The following is a 25,200-nucleotide window of genomic DNA, read 5'->3' on the forward strand; positions in this document are numbered from 1 at the left end:
CCAAACGTGAGCGATTCTGAGCGTGAAACCTTGCGTACGCAATGTTTTTGTGCGTACGCAGCGTTGATACATGAGGCCCCAGGTCTCTTCCTAGAGCTGGCTGGCCATCTAAGCTGAGTAATTCAGGGGAGAATGGCCTTAGGCTGCGTTCACACTGCAGCCAAATGTGGCCCGAATCAGATTTTTTTTACCCACATGTGACTCAGGTGATGATAGTGTGAACAGCCCAAACCACATGGAATCTGATCTTTTCAGGTCAGATCTGTGCCACTTTCATATGTAGTCTAAAATCAGACACAGAACGGATGTTTTGCAATGCAACCACAGTCTAAATGATTATGTCGGATTTCATGTGACTTTTACATAATATTCGAGCGACATGTGTCATCATTCTGTGCTGCAGACATCATCTACTCCTCAGCAGCATAGTAGAATAGCACACATGGCAATTACTTTACCACAAAAAAAGTTGGTTGTTCATTTTGAAAAAGATTTTGGAGGCAAAGCTGGTGCTTGTTAATGATTGGGGCACGGGTTAATCGCGAAGCTTAAGAGCGTCATCCGTGTTGCGGATTGAAATTGTGCAAAGGAGGGAGAACTTTCTCTGAGAGTAAAAACTCCCCTTCTGTACGTGTCTGCTGTTTATAACGAAGTAAAATGAAATAACTCTGCAAATGTAGAAAAAACAACTCTGCCTTCACAGTTTAGTCTGTGGCTGCTCATTAACCCTTGATGAGATCACTACACCGGTGATCAAACAAACACGCACCGCAGTTGTCATAAATCACAAATGATTAGTGTTTTCAATCGCAAGAGACTTATTTTAGATTTCAAATGCTGAAATACACATTAGAAGTAGCAGAACAATCATTCACAGTTTATGAAACACACCACGGTTGTCTGTGAGAAGGGCAATAATCGTATAAGCATTTTCTGACAACGTGCTTAATTCATACAATATCACGTGTGCATAATTAGACATTTTGTGCTCTCCGTAATGTCCTTCTGCGCATGCGGGTCAGTTTAAGACCATGATCTGTTGCAAAAAGCAACAGCCGTGTGAAAAAAAAAATTAGATCTGAGAAAAAATTTGAGCACTAAGCCTGGCAGTTTGAACATAGCCTTAGTCAGTGAGGTGATCTATATGGTCACTCTGTCTGAGCCCCAGTGTTCCTCTGTGGAGAGAGGAGAACCTTACAGAAGGACAAGCATCTGTGCAACAATCCACCAATCAGGCCTGTATGGTAGAGTGGCCAGGCAGAAGCCACTCCCGCCTAGATTTTGCCAAAAGGCATCTGAAGGACTCTCAGACAAGAGATATAATCGGGCCATAAAAGTTAGGTCCAATAGGGCCCGAGCTCAACAAGTACATTTTGATTGATCGCTTTATAAAGCCTGAACCCGTTTACAGCCGGACATTGTTCAAATGTGCACATACACACAGCTCTTTTGCGTTTTATTATGAATAAGTCATTTATATGTGTTTTAACATTATTTATTCTTAACAAATATAGGCTATAGGCCACTTGGAAGTAGGAACAAGGAAACAAAATAAGTCCTCTGTAACATCGTAACATCTCAGTACTCTAAATAGGCCTAGGCTAAATTAAAACAAATGATAAATTATGAAGGGTATTTGACAATAACGAAAATAAGATAAAGAATAAAATTTGTCACCACTTTTCTTCACAATCTGGTATTAGGGCGACGGTGAAGCTGAATAATAAAATAATAATGGCAATATTAGCCTATATAACCTGACTACAATATGATTTTATGGTTTAATTAATATTTAGTTATAATTTGAAAATTTGAAAAGTTATGGAGGAACATTATTGAATCCACTGTAAATGGCTTTAGCACAGTTCTGCGCTCACTGATGGTGCATCCAGCAGCACTAAACACACTTTCTCTGCTGCATACTACTGTTCTAGTTAATTTTGCAAGTTTTGAACAGGATTGTTTGTTTATCTTCCACCATCCAAGAACACTCATGTAATTTTTATGACAGCGGTTTCAATGTAGCAAGTGACCTCGTCATCTTCCCTGTCAGCTGTGCATCGATGTTTAGCTCTCTACCGTAATACGCAGTGTATGAGCGACTGACAAAATACTTTGGCGGCTAGAATGGCCGTTAAACTGGCAGCTGGCCTCACCGCAGTGAAAATTAGCTCTTTTTGACTTCTCCGTCATCATTTATTTCACCTTTTCAAGGATAGATTTTAATGTTGTTACAAACAAATAGATTACTTTCTCATGCTAATCCAAATGCATCACATGACTGTTCATTTACTGCGCAAGCTCGAACCCGTCTAAAATGAATGAAATTTAGCCCGAACCCGTCGGGTTTGGGCAAAGATATTCAGCTCTATCTCAGGACATAAGAAACCAAATTCTCTGGTCCGATGAGACTAAAATTTAACTCTTTGAAGTGAATGCCAGGTGTTACGTAGATTGATTGATTCATTCATTCATTGATTCACTGATTCATTCATTCATTCATCCATCTATCTATAAATTTATTAAGGAATTGTCTGGGGACTAATAATAATAATAATAATAATAATAATAATAATGATAATAATAATAATAATAATAATAATGGATGAATATGTTTCAGTATCAAATAAACTTGTTCTGTTCATCAAATATTGCTGCTGTATATTCTACATAAATGCAGTTGGACAGAGGGTGTAATAGACAGGAAATTACATGATTAGTCAAATTTGATCAATTATGAGTTCATTTCTACTGTAATCAGCCTTATTAACACCATACTGTCTCAATTTATTTCTGATGAGTATGCTGTTGATTTAGCTCATAAAAAGAAAAGTTTTTATGATATATTATGCAACAGAACTTTCCAAACATCTGAAACAATGCTGAGTGCTGGGCTAAATGTTCATGCGATCATGCTTTTATAAGTTAAGAACTGGTGAAGAGCTTATAAAGTATGTAAATGAGTGTTAACAGCAGCAGATGTTCCTCCAAATGAAACTTGTGGCAAATTAAAATTGTGGCAAGCCGATGCATTTCTGACACCTTTATTGAACTGTAATGGGCAACATCACCAGTGATGGGTAATATTTTTAAAGTAATATAATACAATCTTGCGATAATAATGTATTATGTTACTTTTGTGTTAATTTATCCATCTGGGCTTGCTTGTTTGTAATTATATAAACTTTTTGATACTTAAGGTCCTTTAATACTAAAAATTATATACTGAGTAAAGTGGAAATATGAAGGAATCTCTCAATAGTTGATGACGCAACTCAAACAAAATTTTCACCAGTGTTGTCTCTTTGCATAGCATTAATAATAGGATGTACTGTATAAAAAGATAAGTTTTTCAGCAATAATGAGTTTGCATTTCACATTTTTATTCACATTAATGCCTCATTCACACAAGCAGCAACTTTGTAGCTGCCTTTGTAGTTTGCCTAGCAAACGCAGGTCTGTGTAGGTCCACAGCATGAAGAATACAACCTCGGAGCAAGCTGAGAGAGACAATCACGTGAGCTCTACTAGTGCTCCTATTGGCTGTCACTCAAGAAAGTCATTCTTCATTTTGCATGAAGCTGAAAGATTCTCAACTTTGTCACGTCACTCGACACGTACACCTGGGCCCTCATGTATCAACGGTGCGTACACAAAAAAAACTTTGCGTACACCAGGTTTCATGCTCACATTTGGATTCACTAACGATGAAATGAAAGTGAGAATGTGCATTGGTCCACACCAACTTCATAACTGGCATACCTGCATTTCTTGTTAGTGTTTTTTTCATTTCGATTGGCGACTCCTAGAGGCAATTGTGTGAAATTGCACACTACAAAGTATCTTTAAGCCGTGCAATGGCACCTATAGGGGACTGAATTTGATTTGATTTGATTTATATAAGGTTTCCATACCACACAGTTGACCAGCCAAACATTATAGTGCAACTTGCAGCGATCACTGGTTTTCCCAATGTAATCGGAGCAGTCAACTGCACGTACATTGCACATACAAGGCATGATTTGAAGATGAATTTGCATAGACTAATTGAATCTGAAACATTTCAATTCAATAAATGAGCAAATAATATGTGATGCTCAAATGCATTTAACATAATACACACACTTCATAATGAGTCCTACTTGTCTTCCTCATGATGAAGAGTTGGGAAAATCTGATATGTAATGGGGGAAAAAAGAAGAATGAGTTCATCAGAGGCTTGATTTGAACCGGGTTCATGAATGATTGTGTCACGTTCGGTGAGGGGAAAAAGGAGCGAGGACCCAAGCGCAGAGTAAATAGGATTTTATTAAATAATAAAAATAAAATAAAATGCAAAATAAACAACCCCGAGGGTGAAAACACTAATAAAACAAATAAACAAACAAACAAACAAACTTGACTGGGTAGGCACAACAAGGCAAGGCTGGACACAGCAGGACAGGTAAAGACAACATGTGATGACGAACTCACACAGGACAGCAGACATGAGGGGTTTTTAAACTGTAGGAAATTAACACACAAACAGATGAACATAATTAACTAATAATGGGTTAACAAGGAGGGTGGGACTAGACAATAGACGGGAGAGCGCATGACACAGAGAGACAACACAAGCCATGCGCTCACATAAAACGAGACTAGAACACGCAGCCAATGAGAACTCATTAACTGCGTGTTCAAGACAACACAAGCACAACACCGAAGCACACGACAAAAGCACGTGACCACAATGTAAACACATAGCCACGTGCTTTGACAACAGACGCAAGACACGAGCACACGATAATTAAAAACACTCACCGTGCACTCACACACGCAGCGTGCATGCTTCATCCCAGCGCCGACCAGAACCGAAACCAACTAGACTGAGACGCTGGGAATGAAACACCACACTGCAGACAGACGAAAACACAAACACGAGTACAAGAGTGCGTGCGTCTGAAGGACGCAGAGCACTCGCGGCCGCATCAAGCGGGAGCGCGCACACTCTGCGTACACTCAGAGACAGAAACAGGACCAGACATGGCTAGTGTCTGAGCTCTGCCACCAAAACAGGAATTTACAAGACCAGAGTGGCAGAACCCTGACAGATAGTGTCAAAACATGTTGCCATGTGCTTGATGAGCTACGCCACATCTGCTGCTGATGTCCTACGAGGTGTGCCACTTCAGGTGTACGCTGTTCAGACCCAACCACATTAACTGTGACAGCTAAACTTTCCCACTTTAGTTTTTTCTTATGTTATTAATTCCGATGGGCAAACTTGCAAATAACACTGGTCTACCTCCGATAGGTTCACCTCCAATTCAAATTCGGTTCAGAGTTTCTGTTTTTGCTTGCTTTTGCCATTGCTTTTTTATTTGGTTTTGCCAAAGTAAAGTCATTACCATATTTATTAGGGGGAGGAGGCAGGGAGGGGTTTTGCGCTTGTGTACATGCATTCAGTTTCACTTTAATTTGGATGTACAAAGAGAATATGCGTGGGATTCCGCATACGCAGTGTTTCATACATCTATTTTTTTTTTTTTTACTGCGTACGCACAAAATTGTAAATATTGTTGTGTGAATTCAATGTAAGTCTTTGTACATGAGGCCCCTGGTCACCAACGGTCGCTGTTGCTTGCGTAAACGGAGGTTGCCGGAAGACGCTCACTCTCTTTAGAAATGAAAGAACGCTTGTCAATTTGCTGCTGTGAGCCACTCGTAGTTCAATTCAGTTCATCTTTATTCCTGTAATATTTCTGTTCTAGTAAATTGAAACTGTGTCATTCCAGTTTTCAGAGTTGAAGATCATTTTACTTCAGTTAAGTGTGGTTTAAATTTCACTGCTGAAAGTCCAAATACTGAAGAGCAAATCCATTGATGCGCATCTCCACAAGTCCCAACCAAGCAAGCCAGTGACGACAGTGGCAAGGAACAAACCTTACCAACTAACATAAGTGAAGGAAAAACAAAAACCTCGAGAGAAAACAGACTCTGTTGGGCTCGAACAATTCTCTTCTGGACAAACTTTTTGTGCAGAGCTGTTGCCTAGGTGCCGGAGGCTGGAGAACACTGGACGTCCATCGTGGAAAAGCTGCAGGTGTGAGAAAGTCACCGGCAGGCTGACCCAAGTGATCAATGCAAAGACTGTGAATGTGAAGTGTGAATGAAGCTTAAGTGATACTGCTTCTGCACCTACTCACGATAGACAATTAAGGTCCTTTAATACCAAAAATTATATACTGTTTAAAGCAATTAAGTAAATTAAGGCGAAGTCATGTCTGAGTAGTTAATGATGTAACTCAAACAAACCTTTCACCACTGCATCTGCACTTACAATTTTTTCTCAACACAGGGACAGGAGAGCTCTCAGTTTTTGAAAATTGGAAAAAAGTAACAAAACTAACATTTTTTTTTTTTTTTACTGGATGTTTCCTTATATATGTGTGTCCCATATTATGCCCCATTTTGCTAGATCTAAAATAAGTCTCTGATTTCCCTGTAGTGTGTATGTAAAGTTTCAGCTTAAATTACTCAACAAATAATGTTTTATAACTCTTTGAAACTGCCCCATTTTAGGCTCTGAGCCAAATTATGTCATTTTGGTGGCTCGCTTTAAATTCATATGACATTGTACGCCCAGCCTTTTTTTTTTCAAAACAAGGCGGAGCTACAAAAGCATAGTGATGGATTCAAAAACAAGACTATCGTCCTATGCTAATAAGCAATAGATCATCACTAATGTGTGGGGCTTTCTCTCTCTAATAATGCGTACAAAGGGAAAATGTCAATCAAGGTGTTTATGCGTTCAGTCAATTAAGGGAAAAATTTGATCTACCTCATACACATTTTTCCCTTTTTGAAAAGGATTTGCAAATCAGGCATTTTGTAAAATGTAAAATTCCTAGTTTCTAACTCTGTCCAGAAAATATGTGTTTTATTATATCTTTACGAACCCCTCTGATTTTACACATTTTACTTCTAAATGTGTGTTTATTTGAAATGTGTTACAGTATACTCTATGAGATTTAAAGTTGCCTGGGAAAAAGATTTGGGAAACTCTCTGCAGACACATGTGACAATTGTTTGACTTCAATACAGTCGTGCTCAGTCAACAGCAGACACCAACTGATTCAATTCAAGGTCATACATTGTCTACACTACACTAAAGCCAAGCTTCATAGAATCTTTCCTTCTGTCACACCAATGTGCAATAGATGCAAGACAGCAGAGGACATGGTTGCTCACACCTTTTGGCTCTACCTCTTACTGAACAGATTCTAAACAAACCTATTTGACTGGTACTCCAAGGCTTATAGCAGAACTTTTCTACCAGATGCCAGATACCAGATCTTCTGTTCTTCAAACAATGCATGAGTCTTTAATGCAAGGCTTGGTGGAGGCTAAAAGACTAGTGCTTAATAATCAGAAATCAACTGTACACCCTCTTTGCAGAACTGGATTTCTGAAATGATATCTGTTATTCAGATGGAGAGGCTTTGATTTTTAAGGACTTGCTCTATAAGAAAATGTTTGGCTACTTGGGGTAAATGTCTTTATTTATTTGACAAATCTATATCTCAAGAACAATCCAGTGACCACTTTGAGGTTTAAGTTATATACCCTCTCTAGTATTGATTGTATGTTGTTTTTTGACTATGATGTGTGTGTGTGTGTGCGTGTGCGTGTGCGTGTGCGTGTGTGTGTGTGTGTGTGTGTGTGTGTGTGTGTGTGTGTGTGCGTGCGTGCGTGCGTGCGTGCGTGTGTGTGTGTGTGTGTGTTTGTCTCTTTTCTTTTTTTGTTTTCTTTCTATATTGTCTTTATTATGTCTTATTCGTTCTTGTTCTGTTTGTATATATACAAAAAACCTTAAAATAAAGCAATTTTTAAAACTAAGCGTTTCTGCAGACTGTTTTTATGACGTGTGATTATAAAAATAAAATTTAGATATTTTTTACTATTAAAGGTCATATTCATATACTCACTGTTGCCAAACAACTTTGTTTAAACCCCTTTCGAATCTGCGTTTGATTGACAGGGTTGGAAACTAAACCACAATCTCCCATAGCCTAGTGGATCATGCATGGGTATAATGTGACTGTGATTCGAGTGACCTGAGTTTGAATCCCAACTTGTACAAGATATTGTTACTTAAAAGTCTTTTATTGATGCCGACACATATGTATTTACAAAGAGTTTATCAAGATGTCAGACTAATGATAAAATAAAATGCATAAGAATGGAACAATAGAATTCAACAGTTGTTTTTGGATCCTCTCTTTTGCGCCTGGCGTTTTGCGAGTTGGTATACACAATCACATTGTCATCTCTTTGTTATTTCAAGAGTGATTAAACGTTTGTGAAAATTGTGAGCAAAAAACATCCTGTTGTAAACAGGCCTTAAGAACCATATTTTCTGCATTCTCAGTGCTTGCTTGGTGTTCAAATCTGCTCTGATTAGAGTTGGGCGATGTAGACCAATTTGGCATCGTACAATTTCTAACATGAAACATTGTGATGAATGATGGCATCGTCATTGTGGGCAGGGGTAAATTAATCGTTTAAGAATAAAAAATTAGTTCATAATGATTTAATTATTTGTAGTCTACACTTTCAACTACCTGACTCGCATGATCTTTGTTTTATCCATAACTAAATCATAAATAAATAAGGATCAGTTACACACCTGTCGATTACTTTTTCTGCAGGACTCTGCAGGCGTTGACAAACTTGGTTGGCAAAAAATGTGCATAACCAACAGGAATGAACCAACAGTATCTGAGGTTTTCCCTAAAATTACTAAGTACAAGCGTTAAAACGAAAGAATGAAGCAGTGTACAGACACTGTGACACGTTACCTGATAGATTTACAAGAGTCATTAGACAGAGACAAGAATAATTAAATATCAAGTGTGTGTGGTCACGTGATGTGTGTTTTCAGCAGTATAGCATGGAAGGAGGGTTTTTCAGAAATGCTAGGTGAAACGCCAGTGTGGACGTGGATCATTTTCATTACAAAATGCCATTTTAAAAGTAAGATGTATTAGTGTAAACAGGGCCTAAGGCCCCGTTTACACTAATGCGTTTTAGTTTGAAAACGCATAAGTTTTGCTACGGTTACGCCATCCGTCCACACTACGCCGGAGTTCTCGAGCGCCGAAAACGGAGCGTTTCGAAAACGCTGGAGAGGGCGTTTTCATTCTAAAACGCTGCAGCTCTGTCTCAGTGTGGATGGGGAAAGACGGAGATATCTGAAAACGGAGGCGGGGCTGCAGACATTCGCCTCTCTGATTGGGGCTTTTCCTCAATATTAAGTAGCCTAACACACAGTTCAGTCCTGAATCTTCTCCGTGTAAGTTCAGACTTCGCAAGTTTGATCAAGGCTGCATCTCTTCTTCTCAGTTTGATATGGAAAACATACCGAGGACACGCGTCAATCTTCACAGGGAACAGTGTACTTTATAACTTCATTCACATCACCTTGGCTACGTTGTTTCACTTTCTCAACAATAAAATGTAAACTTGATATAAGGAACTGCCTATTTTTATTTTAATATTAACAACTAAACAGACAGCAGAAATGTTGAGGCGTCGTGCTGCATGAGCGTCCATCTTCACTGTGTGCATATTTATAACAAAACGGAGCCGATAACAACTCCTTTCAATTTCAGTGAAAATACGAAACACACCCTCTCTTTTGCTGAATATCAGTTTTAATAATCGATAATGGCCATTATAAAAGTATAACATACAATAAGTTTATACATTATAGGAAATAAAGGCAAGCGATCAGTCAATATACAGAATAGGCTAGGTGGTTACATTAATCATTAACTTATCTTTGCGCTCAGCCAAAACACATTACCTGAGAACAAGTAATAGATTCCAGTGACCAAAGTCAGGGAATATGTCGTTAGATAAAGACAACAAGATGAATGAAATATCACGTTTAATAAATATAGTGAGAATAGATCCAGCGGGAGATGCTTGATGAGAAGTCCGACTAGCAGAGCTCTCATCTGGGTAGATGGGCTCCAGCGATTGCCAAAGTGTGTGTGTGTGGTCACGTGATGTGCGTTTTCAGCGTTTTGGTGTGGACGGAGAGCAGTTCAGAAACGCTGGGTAAAACGCGAGTGTGGACGCGGATCGTTTTCATTCTAAAACGCCGTTTTAAAACTAATACGCACTAGTGTAAACGGGGCCTAAGTGTGTATTTTCGCAAGTGGGTTGCTGCTGCAACGGGGGCAGGGCAAAGGATCACAATGCCAGCTCAACATCATGATGTCTATCGGCCATTAACGATGGATGATGGCATCATCTATCAACCCAACCCTAGTTTAGATATCAGCTTTCATGATTCAATTCAAATTCAAATGAACCGCCATATCTGCCAAGTGTGAACATCCTTAAACAACTGCCACTTTTGAACATCGTATATCTCATTTTACTTTTGAAGTATGTCAGTCTGTCTCTCTGTCAGTCAGTTTTGTAAGCTGCTTGTTTTCTTGTTCACCTCAGCAGTGGCTCCAGATTTCTCCAACAGTGTGCTGAAGGCGCAGACATTGGCTCGGCAGGGTGGAGATGTTTTGATTGAGTGCAGGCCTCGCATGTCCCCACGTGGGATGATCTCCTGGAGGAAGGGCAAGGAGGCCCTGCGAGAGAGCCACAGGTATTTTTACCAGCCTATTTCACTTTGTCTGCCGAGAACGAGTGCTTTATTAAAGTGATACAGACAGAGCAATATGATTCAGGTCAGGCGGTGGGTTGTTACTGATCAAAGGCTTGATTATTCACATCAAAACGTCTCAACACAACAGACGCTGCATTTGCATTTACTTGATCTAGAAATAAAAAAGAAGGAAAGAAAGAAAAAAACAGAAAAGCATCAACAGTACTTGAATAATCAACCAACCACTGATCATTCAAACTGTGGATTTTAATACAGAGCCTTGTGATTAGGAGAAAAGTTTACTTTGTAGAAGTATTGACAAAGAATATTAGTTTCCATTTTTATAAAGTTTCTTTTTTGGTTAATATATAACACTGCTGCGGGCAGCACAGTGCCACAGTGGGTAGTGTTGTCGCCTCACAGCAAGAAGGTCACTGGTTCGAGCCCTTCCTGGGTCAGCTGGCATTTCTGTGTGGAGTTTGCACGTTCTCCCCATGTTGGCATGGGTTTCCACGGGGTGCTCCAGTTTCCCCCACAGTCCAAACACATACGCTATAGGTGAACTGAGTAAATTAAACTGGCCGTAGTGTATGTGTGGGTGTGAATGCAAGAGTATATGGATGTTTCCCAGTCCTGGGTTGCAGACGGAAAGGCATCTGCTGTGTAAAACATATGCTGGTTAGTAAATAAGTTGGCGGTTCATTCCACTGTGGCCACCAGTAATTAATAAACGGACAAAGTCGAAAAAGAAAATGATTGAATAAATGAATAACACTGATGCATATTTATTATTTAAAAAAATTACATTAAATATAGCAATTTCAAAAATATAATGTTACACCATATTTATTGTTTTTTTTTTTTTAATGTTGCAATTTTGTCTCTTGTGGTACCATGGATTTAGTTTTAAAAGTCAGTAAATGTGTCTTTTTATACCATTAGTCTGTAATGCTGTGTTCACATCAGACACGGAAGAAGCATCAAGCGTGAGTGATTTGCATGTTAAGTCAATGCAAAGATGCGAATAGAAATCCTGCGGTGTGATTCACACAAATGAGATGGTGTGAATGACACGGTTCACGCAAATGAAGCAGTGCAAGTTGAGCGTCTAGTGCGTTTGGCTCAAGTAGGAAAATCTGAACTTCAGCAGACATTCAAGCCACATTAACCAATCAGGAGCTTTCTCTTGTAGGGGCGTGATTATGACATAGCATCTGTTGTCGGTGTAACGAGCTGAAATCAGCTTATCAAACTGGGCTTGGCTCAGTCGAAAGCACCGCTGAAAGCCTCCATCATCCAGGTATAGTTTATGGAGGAGTTGATGAACTCACAGATCTGGGTGCACCTCTGAAACGATCGAGTGAATCTACGCTGTTTTTTAGCCTTTTGAAAGCACATAAAGCACAGCTACTCTCTCAGTAAAATCTATGCTAGCCATTTAGCAACAAAGCCAGAGTCACTGGGCAGGCAGAAGCCCTGCTCATGACCCGAATTTGCATCTATTATTTATAAGAGAGGTGGTATGGTGACTCAGTGGTTAGCACTGTCACCTTACAGCAATAAGGTTGCTGGTTCATGTCCCGGTTGGGTCAATTGTTTTCTCTGTGGAGTTTGCATAATCTCCCCATGTTCACATGGGTTTCCTACGGGTTCTCCGGTTTACCCCACAGTCCAAAGATATGCACCATAGGTCAATTGAATAAACTAAATTGTCCGTAGTGTATGAGACTGTGAATAAGAGAGTGTTTGGATGTTTCCCAGTACTGGTTTGCAGCTGGAAGGGCATTCACTGCGTAAAACATATGCCAGAATAGTTGGTGGTTCATTCCGCTGTGGTAACCCCTGATTAATAAAGAGACTAGAAAATGACGACACCTGAAATAGAGACTAAGCCGATAGAAAATGATTGAATAGAATGAACTTATTAGAGAATATTACAGCATATTTTAGGGTTACACTTTAAAAGCATTTAAAAATAAATTGAGCATTCAATTAAAATGTTCTTATTAAATCTGCATCTAGAATTTCTGAATTTGTTTATAAAGAGAAACATAGTAACACATGAAAATGTACTCTACTGTATACTGTTTTGTTTAAAGATTTGAATTCAAGATTTATTTAAAGGGCACATAGTATACCCCTTTTTATGATTTAATATTAATATTATGGTTCTTCTGAGTGTGCCAGTTTAGGTTCAGTTCAAAACACAGTTCAGTTTTTTTACTATAATGTACACAGCTTCGTAGAGACAGAGAGAAGCAGCATGAGAGGATCAGCATTCAGCCGTACATGTACGCCTCGGACACAGACGAAACAGAGAGTAACCAATCATTTGTGTATTTGTATAGTTTTACAGCTAACTGTGTGCTAGTTTAAAGTTCCGAGGTTGTACACCGAGACTAATAACCACGCACACTGAATTAACTTTGACTGAAGCACCGGATGACATGCTTAGAGCCACGACACAGCACACCAGACATGGACATTCGCATGTTCAGATGGCGTTCTGTGGCGCGGCAGAAGCATGAAGTGTCCTGAATCCTGGCTGGGCGCCGCGGACAGCCACCGACTTGAAGTGCCGTTGTGTGTACCCTGATAGAAACCTGTTTAGAATTCTAAAATGCATGGTGCTGCATGGCGGGATGCTGCGCTTCACCAAGCTGTGCTTCTGATGTGCGACCTGCAGGCAAGTTTGTTATTTTATTTCCAATGGAGCGACACTCACGTGAGGCAAAGGCGCTTACACTTTACAGCTGCAACTTGTTAGGATCACACTCACAGGGAGCTTCTGTGACCTCGAGAACTGCAAACGGCTGAAGTTTAAGATAGACGCAATGAAAATACACTAGTTTGCAAACCTACCAACAAACAAACGAAGTTGCAAATAATAATTCCGATTAGAGCGATCATGTGGTGAATGCTGATCTTGTGTTGAGCCCAGTGAGCCTTGCATCTAAAAATAGAGCAATAGAATTTTGGTGACTGTTGTATTAAATTCAAATGAGATTTTTTAAAAAGAGGACAGAGCTAACCCTATGTGTCAGCACAGCGGCTATGTTGAACACATCTTAAAATAATTTTTGCATATTATACTGCTCATAAAAAACATGATAGGGCACTTTAATAACATGATACAACTGCAAGTTTTCCCTTTAATTTTTTAACAGTATATTTCATTTTATGAATTTTATTTCATGAATATTTCATAAAATGTTTTGCAAACATTAAATATTTTTGAAAAGAAAAACATTAATTGATTGAAATTTCTAGAAATCAAAGAATATTTAGAACATATTTAAGATTTCCCTTAAAGTGAGCAGTGTAACTAATTTCAATAATAAGAATTGTTCACAAGTGATTTCTGAAGAAATTGTGCTTAAAACTTTTCTTTCCATCACAGGAATAAATTATATTTTAAAGATTCTTACAACATGAAACAACCATTGTTAAATGATAATAATATTTTAAAATAATCTTACGCTTTCTACTACATTTTTAATTAAATCAATGAGCATGATAGTTGTTTTTCATAAACACTACCTATTATTCAGGATAAAGTTATGAGAAAGTGTCCATTTTCATTACCAAATGTAACAAAACTCTTAGAATAGTCAAACAGTTATCTATAGCTTGCCTCCATTGAAGGACATCAATATTAAAGAATAGCGGTGAAAATAAACATTAAATATACAATATACCTAACAATTTATGTACTAAAACTTGCAGTTTAACCAACCCATTCAAAATCTGATCTTATGCAACAGCACCTGAGAATAGCCCTGAACCTCCTCTTTTACTCGTTGGTAATGCCTCCAGATCAAGGACTCGAGTTTAAATAGGTTTTTCTAATGCATGTAAGGCAGTGCATCCTAGAATTCTCATTAGCATACACTTTAGATGAATCCATAGAGGAATTAGGCGGAATGGCATTGTGAGCAGCACTGAACTCTCGAGTCTGAAGCTGCCGTAAAGAAAATCATTAGTGACCATCACTGTCCATCAGCCCTGTGCGAACATCCACCCACAATCTCTAGCTCTGGAGGAGAGGGACAGGGGCTCTCATTAAACATCGCTTTCCTGGCTTCTTCTGTAATGACCATGTGGGGAAAAAAAAGAAAATGTTGCTTTCATTTCTTTATGGCCAATTCTGCTTTCATAATGTAGTGCTTGTTGGAAATCTGCTGACTCTATGCTCTCACTATGCAAATATGATTGTTGCGTTTTAAAGTTTCTAGCTTTTCTCATGACTGTATAAATAAATAGAATTTTACATCACATTTTTATGACCATATGTCTGGTTTTTGAAATGTACAATTGTAAATCCTTACTGTGCGTTCACACCAAAGGCGGTGAGAGCATCAAAGGTCACTCTGGCCACCCTGGCGACATCGCTGTCTGTCTTCAGCTCCGGCGGAGAGAGCGTCAAAATTTGCTATATTGATTCGTATTTAAAGGGGCTGTTGCAGCATATTATATCAGTTACATTACCGCATCAAACATGCTTTCTTTCGTGAAAATGTTGTACACTTATTATTAAATTAATTTAACTACGGAAGATCAAGTTGCATGTGGTGTGGCTTTGCTCCACCTAATTATCCAATATGTGTCCATATGTCTGAAATATTCTGAAGCAGCAATACTGTTTTTCATTGTCGCATGAGATTCCCACTTTTTTAAAGAAGAAAAAAATTTTTTATAATATTAATGCACATCAGTAACTCGCCAATATATTCTTCAGTAACAAAACATTGCAAATAATTGGAAATCCGATGACCGCAATAATAATCAAACCCTTGGGAACAACTGTGGTCGAAACCAAAGTTCAGATTGACTGTGTTCTCTGGACTACTCTCAAGCGGTGGACTTCTACATTCCGAATGTTTGCTGCCAAACTGCGTCATAGCTCATTACCATAAAGTTGACTTGATTTCAACTCTCCACGACGTCCACACTGGCGAAGATGCAACGCGCTGCTCCTCGCCATTTATTGGCGCCGGCTCCCATTGAATTGAATGACTTCCGGCTACTTTGATGCGCTAGCCGCTTGCGGTCTGAATGTACAGTTAGACATATACAAGTTGAACAAAACATTGTTTAACCAAAAGAGCTCAAAGTGGGTAAAAACAAGGTAAAAGGGAATGGTTACTTGATCATTTAGCCACACATTTTGTTGGTGAACTCTTGCCCTTGGGTTTATAAGTGTCACGGTCACCAGCGAACCAACCTGTGCAGATTGCTGTTAAACACAGATTACAAAGAACTACAAATTCACCATTATATGGACTAGAATACCAGTCATGCATCACACACACTCACTCACACTGGTTTCTGATCCTGACTGTTTGACTGCAAACACACAGCTGAAGCTGCTCATGGACTGATTTCAGGATTATATACACAGCACGCAGACTTTGCTGAGTCTTGTTATACTGTTGTTAACATTACAATGCGTTTGCCTTGTCTTGCCTATACAGTTGAAGTCAGAATTATTAGCACCCTTTATTTTTTTTTAAATCTTTTCTAAATGATGTTTAACAGAGCAAGGAAATTTTTACAGTATGTCTGATAATATTTTTTTCTTCTGAAGAAAGTCTTATTTGTTTTATTTCGGCTAGAATAAAAGCAGTTTTAAATATTTAAAAAACACTTTAAACTAAATTATTAGCCCCTCTAAGCTATATGTTTTTGAAAGTCTACTGAACAAACCATAATTATACAATAATTTGCCTAATTATCCTAGCCTGCCTAGTTAACCTAATTAACCTAGTTAAGCCTTTACATTGCCCTTTAACCTGTCTACTAGTATCTTGAAAAATATCTAGTGAAATATTATTCACTGTCATCATGGCAAAGATAAAAGAAATCAGTTATTAGAAATTAGTTATTAAAACTATCATGTTTAGAAATGTGTCCGAAAAAACAAGCAGGGGGGGACTAATAATTCAGGGGTCTAATTCTGACCTCAACTGTATGTGCAAGGACGTTTTCACAGAACCACATATTTAAACAGTAGTTTACACAATTAAAAAACAAATTTCTAAAAAAACCACTTGCATTTTGAAACTTTTCAGGCACCTAAAATTAACAGCAAAAGTTCACCAAAAAGTTTTAGTTTGAAATGCTGCCATTAGCATGCAAGATGACATTTTTAGAAAAGAAAAAAACAATTTTTTCCACTTGATCATCCACTTGTTGGCAGTGTAATTTTGGTCTTTCTAGAGTAAAAACTATTGAAGATAATAACACAAGACATAAAAATCGCTTGCCTGCTGCAACTCTTATGTCAGCTCCCTTCCATTTCTAAAAATGACTCCTAAACTCTTGCAAACATTGGCATCTCAATTAAGCAAGCTGTGTTTGCCATGATGGCGGGAGCAGATTTTTTTTCTTCTACTTCAGCAGCGCTGTGATGAAGAGTACTGCATAGTGAAAGGTCACGGTGTAAATGAAGCACATCTTATGCTCTTCTCTTCACTATTTTTCATAGCTTTGGCCCCTGCACTACAATTAATAAAAGCAGCATAAAACAAATTCTCACTTTTTCCTTCTGCTCTTCTAACTGAATAGGAATAACAGGAATATATTTAGTCTAAAATAATTGTTATATATGATGCAGTTAGATGTGTTTACGGGATTTAGCTTGAAATTATGTATTACTGTACACTACCTGACAAAAGTCTTGTCATCGATCCCCGTTGTAAGAGCAACAAATAATAACCTGACTTCTAGTTGATCAATTGGAATAGTGGCAGAAGGTAGATTTTTCAGATGACTCATCTGTTGAGCTGCATCCCAATCATCACAAATGCTGCAGAAGAAATATTGGAACCCACTTGGACCCAAAATTGTCACAAAAGTTTGGTGAAGTAAGAATCATGGTTTGGGGTTACATTCAGTATTGGGGGAAGCAAAATATCTGCAGAGTAGATGGCAACATCCACAGCCTGAGGTATCAAGACATTTGTGCTGCCCATTACATTACAAACAACAGAGGAGGGCAAATTCTTCAGCAGGATAGCGCTCCTTCTCGTACTTTAGCCTCCACATCAAAGTTTCGGAAGGCAAAGAAGGTGAAAATCCAGGATGGCTCCAGGATTGGCCAGCCCAGTCACAAGATATGGACATCATTGAGCATGTCTGAGGTTAGATGGAGGAGGAGGCATGGAAAAAGAATCCAATTCCTTGATGAACTCTGAGAGTCCAGCAAAAATACTTTCTTTGTCATTCCAGATGACTTTATTAATAAGTTATTTGAGTCATCGCAGTGATGTATGGATGCAGTCCTCTAAGCTCATGGGAGTCATACACAATATTATTTATTTTTCCACTGCACCATGACTTTATACTCTAAACTGTACATTATTTCTGTTAAATGACATGACTGTCTAAGTAAAGTCAGACCTCACTGTCCTAATTAAATAATTATTAATCAAGGCATGATCATATTTTCTTTTGGTAAAATAAGGGTAATCTAGACGCCTTTGACTTTCATATAAGCCCCTTCTGATGTCAAATGATCAACTAGAAGTCAAGTTATTATTTGTTTTTTCTAAAACTTGGATAGGTGACAAGACTTTTGTTAGGTAGTGTATGTTCAGAAATCGAATGTTAATTAATTAATGCACAGAGAAAAATAACCTCAGCATTTGACTATTTTAAACTTAAATTGCAGAAAAACAGAAAGATCAGACTGATGGAAAAATTGGCAACAGAGAGCCAAATACAGAATAAAGAGGAGGGCTTGAAATCAGTCTACTCTGCTTATAAATTCTTAGTTTTACGATTCTTTTATGGTGCTCTTTTGTCATTTTGGAGCCCAGTGATTTTATAATAAAACATGGCAAGGATATCTTTTTTTAAAAAATCACCTTTTCACGGATCTGAAATAAACATAAAGGGGATTAAATAATGACAAAATCTTGCAGAACTGTTTGGCAGAAACCAGCAAAAGAAAATCATGGCCCTAATGTGTATTGTTATGCAGTGTTGAATGTCTTTGAAAGTGAAATTTGAATGTGCTGAAGAAAACATTAAAGAGAGAAACTGTCAGCATAAAGTGAATATTTCAGAAGAAAGAGCAAAAGATCTGAGGGCTTTATTAATTAAATATTTTTACTGTGAAATATGATTGGCCTTTAAAAGTTTTATTTACTAAGAAAACACATCAAATACCCAATAATCTTTAGTGCAATGCATTCTGTTCATTGACGATTGACTTTCTTTCCTTTTTAGTTTTGCTTTTAAATTGCATTTGGGGATTTTTTTATCTCTGCTTCAACAGTTTTTGGTGTTTAAAAGTTAAAAATAAAGTTAAAACTAATTACAAATACTCAAACTACTATAATTAAGTAGTTTTTTTTTTCTTCTCAGGAATTGTACTTTATGAAGTAGTTTTAAAAATGTGTACTTTTACTTTCCCTTGAGTAAATTTTTAGTGCTGTATCGGTACTTTACTCCACTACTTTCCTTCAACCTGCAGTCACTACTTTATTTTTCTTGTCTATGGGGATGAGAAAATCAATCCTGTGATTCCTGTGCAATCAGATCGCACTTAGAAGGTAAATCGCATGATAATAAACTACCTCAAGACATGGGTGATTTAAAATAGCATTAAACTGTTTGGATGCGTTAAAACTGTCCTAGAAGATGTCCAAAATCTTCACACGCACTCACCCAGAGACTGTTTAGATGCATGTCACTTATGAGAAGATGGCCGATGTTTACTGTATGACATGCTGTATTACCAAATATCAACGGCTAATTTTATAGCTTGATGTTGTGTGGACATTACCACTATGACGTCTGTCGGACGTTGGATTTTGGTTGCCATATCTGATGAATAAATTCCAGTATTAGATGTCAATATGATGCTGGTTCAAGATGTTGGTGCGACGTTGAATTTTGGTCACTTTCTAACAACCTAAAATCAACAAAATATTAAAGTAATTTGATGACATTATTGGATGTCAAAATAACATTGTGCTTAGACACTGACTAAAGTTTGAATTTTGGTCACTTGACATCACGACCTAAATCCCACCTAGTATTAATACCTTATGGTGTTGTGTGCCTGCTGGGCAAAAACCAAATGCACTACAGAATGTTACGTTTACACATACATGCACAGCTTTTTACAGTGAAACACTCGCTACTCTTGAGTACTTTTGAAATATCTACTTTTTAATCATACTTTGAGTAATATTCACAACAGATACTTTTTCTCTAATTGCACTACATTTTTGGGGAACTATTGATACTTTTACTTGGCTTTTTTTTGAGTATGATTTTTCAGTACTTTTCCTCTTTTCAGTACTTTTTTACCACTGCTTTAATTATTAATATTATTATTTTAGTTTGAAACCGTATATATTCTGGGTTGATCATGTACAAAATCCAGCTGCTAGTATTTTACATATTTTTGTCTGAGTATATATTTTTGGTAAGACTTTATTATAAGGACTCATTTTTACTCTTAACTTGATATTGACTGTTTATTAGCACTTAAAAAGTCTATATTCTGCATGAGCTTATACATCCTGCGCAATACCTACACTGAAAAAAAATATTCAAAGATGATTGCTGGGATTTACTAATTTTTTTTTTTTTTTACGTTAAGTGGTTGTAAACAATTTAATTGTGTTGAATTTAAACAAACAAAATAAGTTGAACATTATTCAATTTAATTTGTTTGTTTAAATTCAACACAAATAAATTGTTTGCAACAGTTCTGCATGCAACACTTTTTTCAGTGTAAACCCAGGGATCACCAAACTTGTTCCTGGAGGGCTGGTGTCCTGCAGATTTTAGCTCCAACCCTAATCAAACACACCTGAACAAGCTAATTAAGATCTTACTAGGTATACTTAAAACACCCAGACAGGTGTGTTGAGGGAAGTTGGAGCTACACTCTGCAGGGACACCGGCCCTCCAGGACCAAGATTGATGACCCCTGCCTAAACCCATTACTACCTAAATAAGTGAAGTTTATTCATAAACTAATTTCGAGAGGATCACATGCTTATGATTTATCCAACCGGTCTCGCATTTGCTAATCACTATCTTCCAATCATATGAGCTAAGCTACTATAAATAGCCACAGTTTTCAGTTCACTTTATCTTCGTTTGGAAGAAACCCCCCCTCCTCTCCTTTTCTCCTCCTTTACCTCTGATTGGGCGGCACGGCGGCCCAGTGGTTAGCACTGTGAGCCCCACAGCAAGAACACTGCCAGCCCTGGTTCCACAGGACCGGTGGGTGTTTCTGTGAGGAGTTTGTATGTTCTCCCCGTGTCCGCGTGGGTTTTCCCCGGGTTCTCCGGTTTCCTCCCACCATCCAAAGACATTCAAGATCCACCGAGCTCAGGCTCCCCTCTTGCTCTGCCAACGGGAGGAAGCCCTGGGCTCGAGGAGCCCTTGAGCTCGGGGCTCTCTCCCGGGACAGCATGCCAATCAAGCTTTTATAAATCGTCAGCTAAGTGTCTCTCTTGAACTTGAACTCTCTTGTCTTGAACTCTTGAACTATCAATAAGCAACAAATTGGGAGTTTATTGAGCTAAAACTAAAGTTTTGTTAATATTGAGAATTGTTCTTTAAAATGTACAAAACTGGTGACAATTGTGTCTAATGGAATATGTAGTTTCTTTTTTGGTGATCACAATTTTATTGATTACACATGTGAGTGGATGTTGATTCTCAACAGGCTCAACAGCTGCTTCAATACCTTCAAAGCTACAATCTAAATATCCCGTTTTTTTATATTTATTTTTTTTATATGGAGTATTATGGATATTTTATTTTATGGATTTAGCCCTTAATGGCGTTAATAAATTTGTTCTCTGAAGAAAAAAAACAACAACAACATACACAGGCGCAATTAAAGCCTCCATTTGTTAAACTAATTTGAATGACAACAACTGTCTAATTTAAATAAAGACAACAGTCAAACAGTATAGATTCTGTATTAGGAAATAGGAACTCATTGAAATTAAATAAATAAATCTCAATGCATTAAGCATTTAACTGTTTTAGTACTAATTGTACAAATGTTGATAAAAAGCACATGATTGTTAAAAAAACAACCAACAACGGTTAACACAGGAGCAAACAGATGTATACAGGCAATCCAGAATTGTAAGCAGGTCGGATTGACAAAGGCAGGAAGCAGACTACACTGTAAAAAATTGCTGTTAAAAAACGGTCAGATTCTACGATAAAATAATGTTTTTTCACTAAAACAGTAATATTCTGTTAAAAACAGTGCTTTCTGGGTAACATTTTTGTTTTCGAGAAAGTAACCAACTGCAGAAAACTGTGAGCTAACAGAGTTCAGATTCGATGTTTTGAAGTCTGTGTTTGAAATCACGCTTTGTGTCCTTGTTCACTATTTCATACACTAGTTAACTAATATAGTTCACCTGACAGTTTTAATGAACACTAATGAGTGAATTCAGACACTGATGAACACCTGCTGCTAATAATTACAATTACTGAAGAAAATAAACAAGAAACACAAACAGTGACTTGAGTTACAACATTAAATAAAATAAAATAAAATAAAACACCTTCAGTCTCAGCAGAGGATCATTAAACAACTCCACAAACAACAGCAGACACACTTATTACTGACTGATTTGACGTCCATACAATTCTCATTGAGATCCAACAGAAATTAAGGTGTTTTTTGTGTCACCGTAATGGAGTGAGGGGCTGATTTAGTTGGGTTCTTCACCCTTGAACTCATTTAAGAAGACTTTCCAACTGCTGTAATACAGAGTTTACAAAACGTTTTTACTATAGCAATAAAGTTGGGAAATCAATAAATAGAGAAGTCTATTTATCTGAAATTAGTTCTGATAAATGTTTTGGTATAAATCTGGATGAAGAGCCTCATGCAATAGATTTTATGCTTAGTTGCAGGTATTAATTTAATGAGAAGTGGAAACAGAAAAGATACCTCTGAAATTACTTAACAGTTAAGAAATAACATACAAAAACAGTTCAGTTATGACAAATACACACCCAGACCTCATGAATCTGACCTTGTATCTCAACAATGGTAACATCTCAAATGTTTCATGCTGCAATGCATGCTGGGAGTGGCACTGTACAAATATCCCAGCATGCATTGCGGTATAAATAAATGTTGTATAATGGTCTAACGGTTTTCTTTATTTGTGTTTGATTCTGCTGTTGTTTATGTTTAGACTTTCAGTTGCCTGTTTGTGAGTTAAACTGTTAATTTTGTTAAATTTATTGTCACCATTATTGAGGTTCATATTATGATTATTGATGTCTCTTTGAGTGCGATTTACACCATAGAGCAGTGTTATTATCCGAGATATTCTTAAAAACTTCCAGAAATCATTGCAATATATATACATATAATGTAAAACAATAGATTTAACATTGAATAGGAGCAGTACATTTTATAATACTAAATGAGAACAGACTCTGCCATTTAATAGCAACATGAACATCACCAGATCTTATTTAGGTTTTTGGCTGGCTTGCCTCAACAAAGGAGCTTTTTAAACAAAGTTCTTAACAATTGCAGCAGCCAAGATAAATAAATGTTAAAAATGACAGGGCTAAGAGCCCAACTAAAGCAAACTCTGTTCCCCATGATGGTGACGTAAAACTTTAACTTTTTCTCAAGAAGAACTTTAGTAGATGTTATACAAAAATACATGTATTAAGTAATAAGCGTAGCTGGTGATGATGTTTGTAGAGTTGTTTAATCATCTGCTGATCATTTAAATGATTTAATCATTTGTTGTTCTTCAGGTTATTTCATTATAAAGCTGTGACTAAAGTTTTGTATGTTCTGTTCTTGTTTTTTCCCTTCAGTATTTCTTCATTTGTTCATTGTTAATCCTCAATTATCATTTAATTAGTCAGTTAATTAATGAATTTACTTCAGCTTTGCTCCATGTTTCTTGAACACTCAGTAGTGTGGACACTTCAATTAAAACTGAAGTATAGGCTCTGGGGTTTAAAGGGTTAAAGGTGTGAGAGGTAAAAACGCAGTGTAAAAATGTATTTTAACAGTAATATACTGTTAATTTACACAACGGAAGTAGACTGTAAAAAAACAGTATATTGCTGGCAACCACAGCTGCCAGTAGATTACTGTTAAATCAAGGAAAAACAGTATTTTACTGTAAAACCTGAAGCTAATTTCTTCTGTGTGTCACCGTTGTGGAGGAGAGTAGAGCTAGTGTATGAGTTAAAGATGAACAATGAACTGCTGATGTTATTCTGCATGTTTCTCTATTTAAAGATAGCGGCTGTTTAGTGGCTGATGCAGTCAGAATCTCTCTGGTGATTCCAGATTTACATGTATGTGTGCTGTTGTAAAAAATAAGACATTAGAGTTAAACCGAACTTTTCTAATTAACTAAAATAAGTTATCATTATAAGTATGCTTCTAAGCATATATAGCACATTACTTCATAAACTCATTCAGCAGTTGACCAAGTTGAGGCAGTTGCTTTCAGTGAGCAAAATGAGTTCACTTGAGTATTGTGTAAATCAATGTAGTCCATGTATTTTTACAGCAACATACTGTAAAATAACAGTACATTGCTGGCAACTGCAGCTGCCAGTATTTTACTGTTTTTTAACGGGACAATTTTTAACAGTGTACATAAACAAACAAACAAGGTGAGGGTCAAAAAACACAGCAAACCAAAGCAAGGAAAACGCATCGTAATGTTCACTAACCATATAACAAGACTCAGCAATGAGGGTGTCAGAGTGAGCTGTATATATGTGTGTTATCAGTCCATGAGCAGCTTCAGCTGTGAGAGTCTAATGACTGGAGACTTGGAGCAGGTGTGTGTGTGTGTGTGTGTGTGTGTGTGTGTGTGTGTGTGTGTGTGTGTGTGTGTGTGTGTGTGTGTGTGTGTGTGTGTGTGTGTGTGTGTGTGTGTGTGTGTGTGTGTGTGTTGCATGACGGGATCTTGTAGTACATATACCAGAAGATTTGTAGTTCATTAACGAACTGAGTGTTTACAAGCAACCTGCACTGGCTAGATCACTAATGATCATGACACTTTGCCTTTTTTGTGGTAAGCTTCGCAAAATAATCTGCATACGAGGTATTATATAAATACATCAAATAAAAAAGAAAGTAACAAGCCTGGTTTAAATGTGTAATGAGTAGAAAGTACATATATTTGTGTAAAAATGTAAGCAGTGAAAATAAAAAGTTGTCAGAAAAATAAATAGTGGAGTACAGTACTGATACTAGACAAATTAAGCACAGTAATGAAGTATTATACTTTTTACTGCCCATCTCTGCAAAAATGAGACATACATAAAAAGTCTAGCATTTAATTGCAGTTTGTTTTATGATAGAATGTGAATTTATGTAATGTGTGAATCTAAAACCTCGTAATGTTCTGTATAATTGTTTAATGATGTATTTTTGTTTACATCCTATTGCCTATTGATCTGCATGACTAAAGTTTATCGATCTTCAGTGTAATGTAATTGTAACAACTATTGAATGGATGAATGGTGTTGTGAGGCTTTGATCATGTTGCTTT

At 37.3% G+C, this 25,200-nt stretch overlaps 2 protein-coding genes across 3 annotated transcripts in view; both read left to right on the forward strand.

The window, feature by feature from the left end:
* The window catches only part of LOC147831238 (uncharacterized), a 650,544-nt gene that overhangs the window by 474,783 nt on the left and 150,561 nt on the right, over positions 1–25,200 (forward strand). The gene's annotated exons all lie outside the window — the stretch shown is intronic.
* The window catches only part of cntn3a.1 (contactin 3a, tandem duplicate 1), a 193,199-nt gene that overhangs the window by 142,432 nt on the left and 25,567 nt on the right, over positions 1–25,200 (forward strand). The window contains exon 11 of one of the 2 annotated variants that reach the window (XM_087306666.1): positions 10,504–10,654. In XM_087306666.1, coding sequence (XP_087162792.1) covers positions 10,504–10,654 — 151 coding nt within the window. The remainder of the gene's footprint in view (positions 1–10,503; positions 10,655–25,200) is intronic. The other variant, XM_087306667.1, reaches the window with a different exon arrangement.

The sequence above is a fragment of the Danio rerio genome, chromosome 23, assembly GCF_052040795.2.
Source record: "Danio rerio strain M-AB ecotype USA chromosome 23, GRCz13ab, whole genome shotgun sequence".
NCBI classification, from domain to species: Eukaryota; Metazoa; Chordata; class Actinopteri; order Cypriniformes; family Danionidae; genus Danio; species Danio rerio.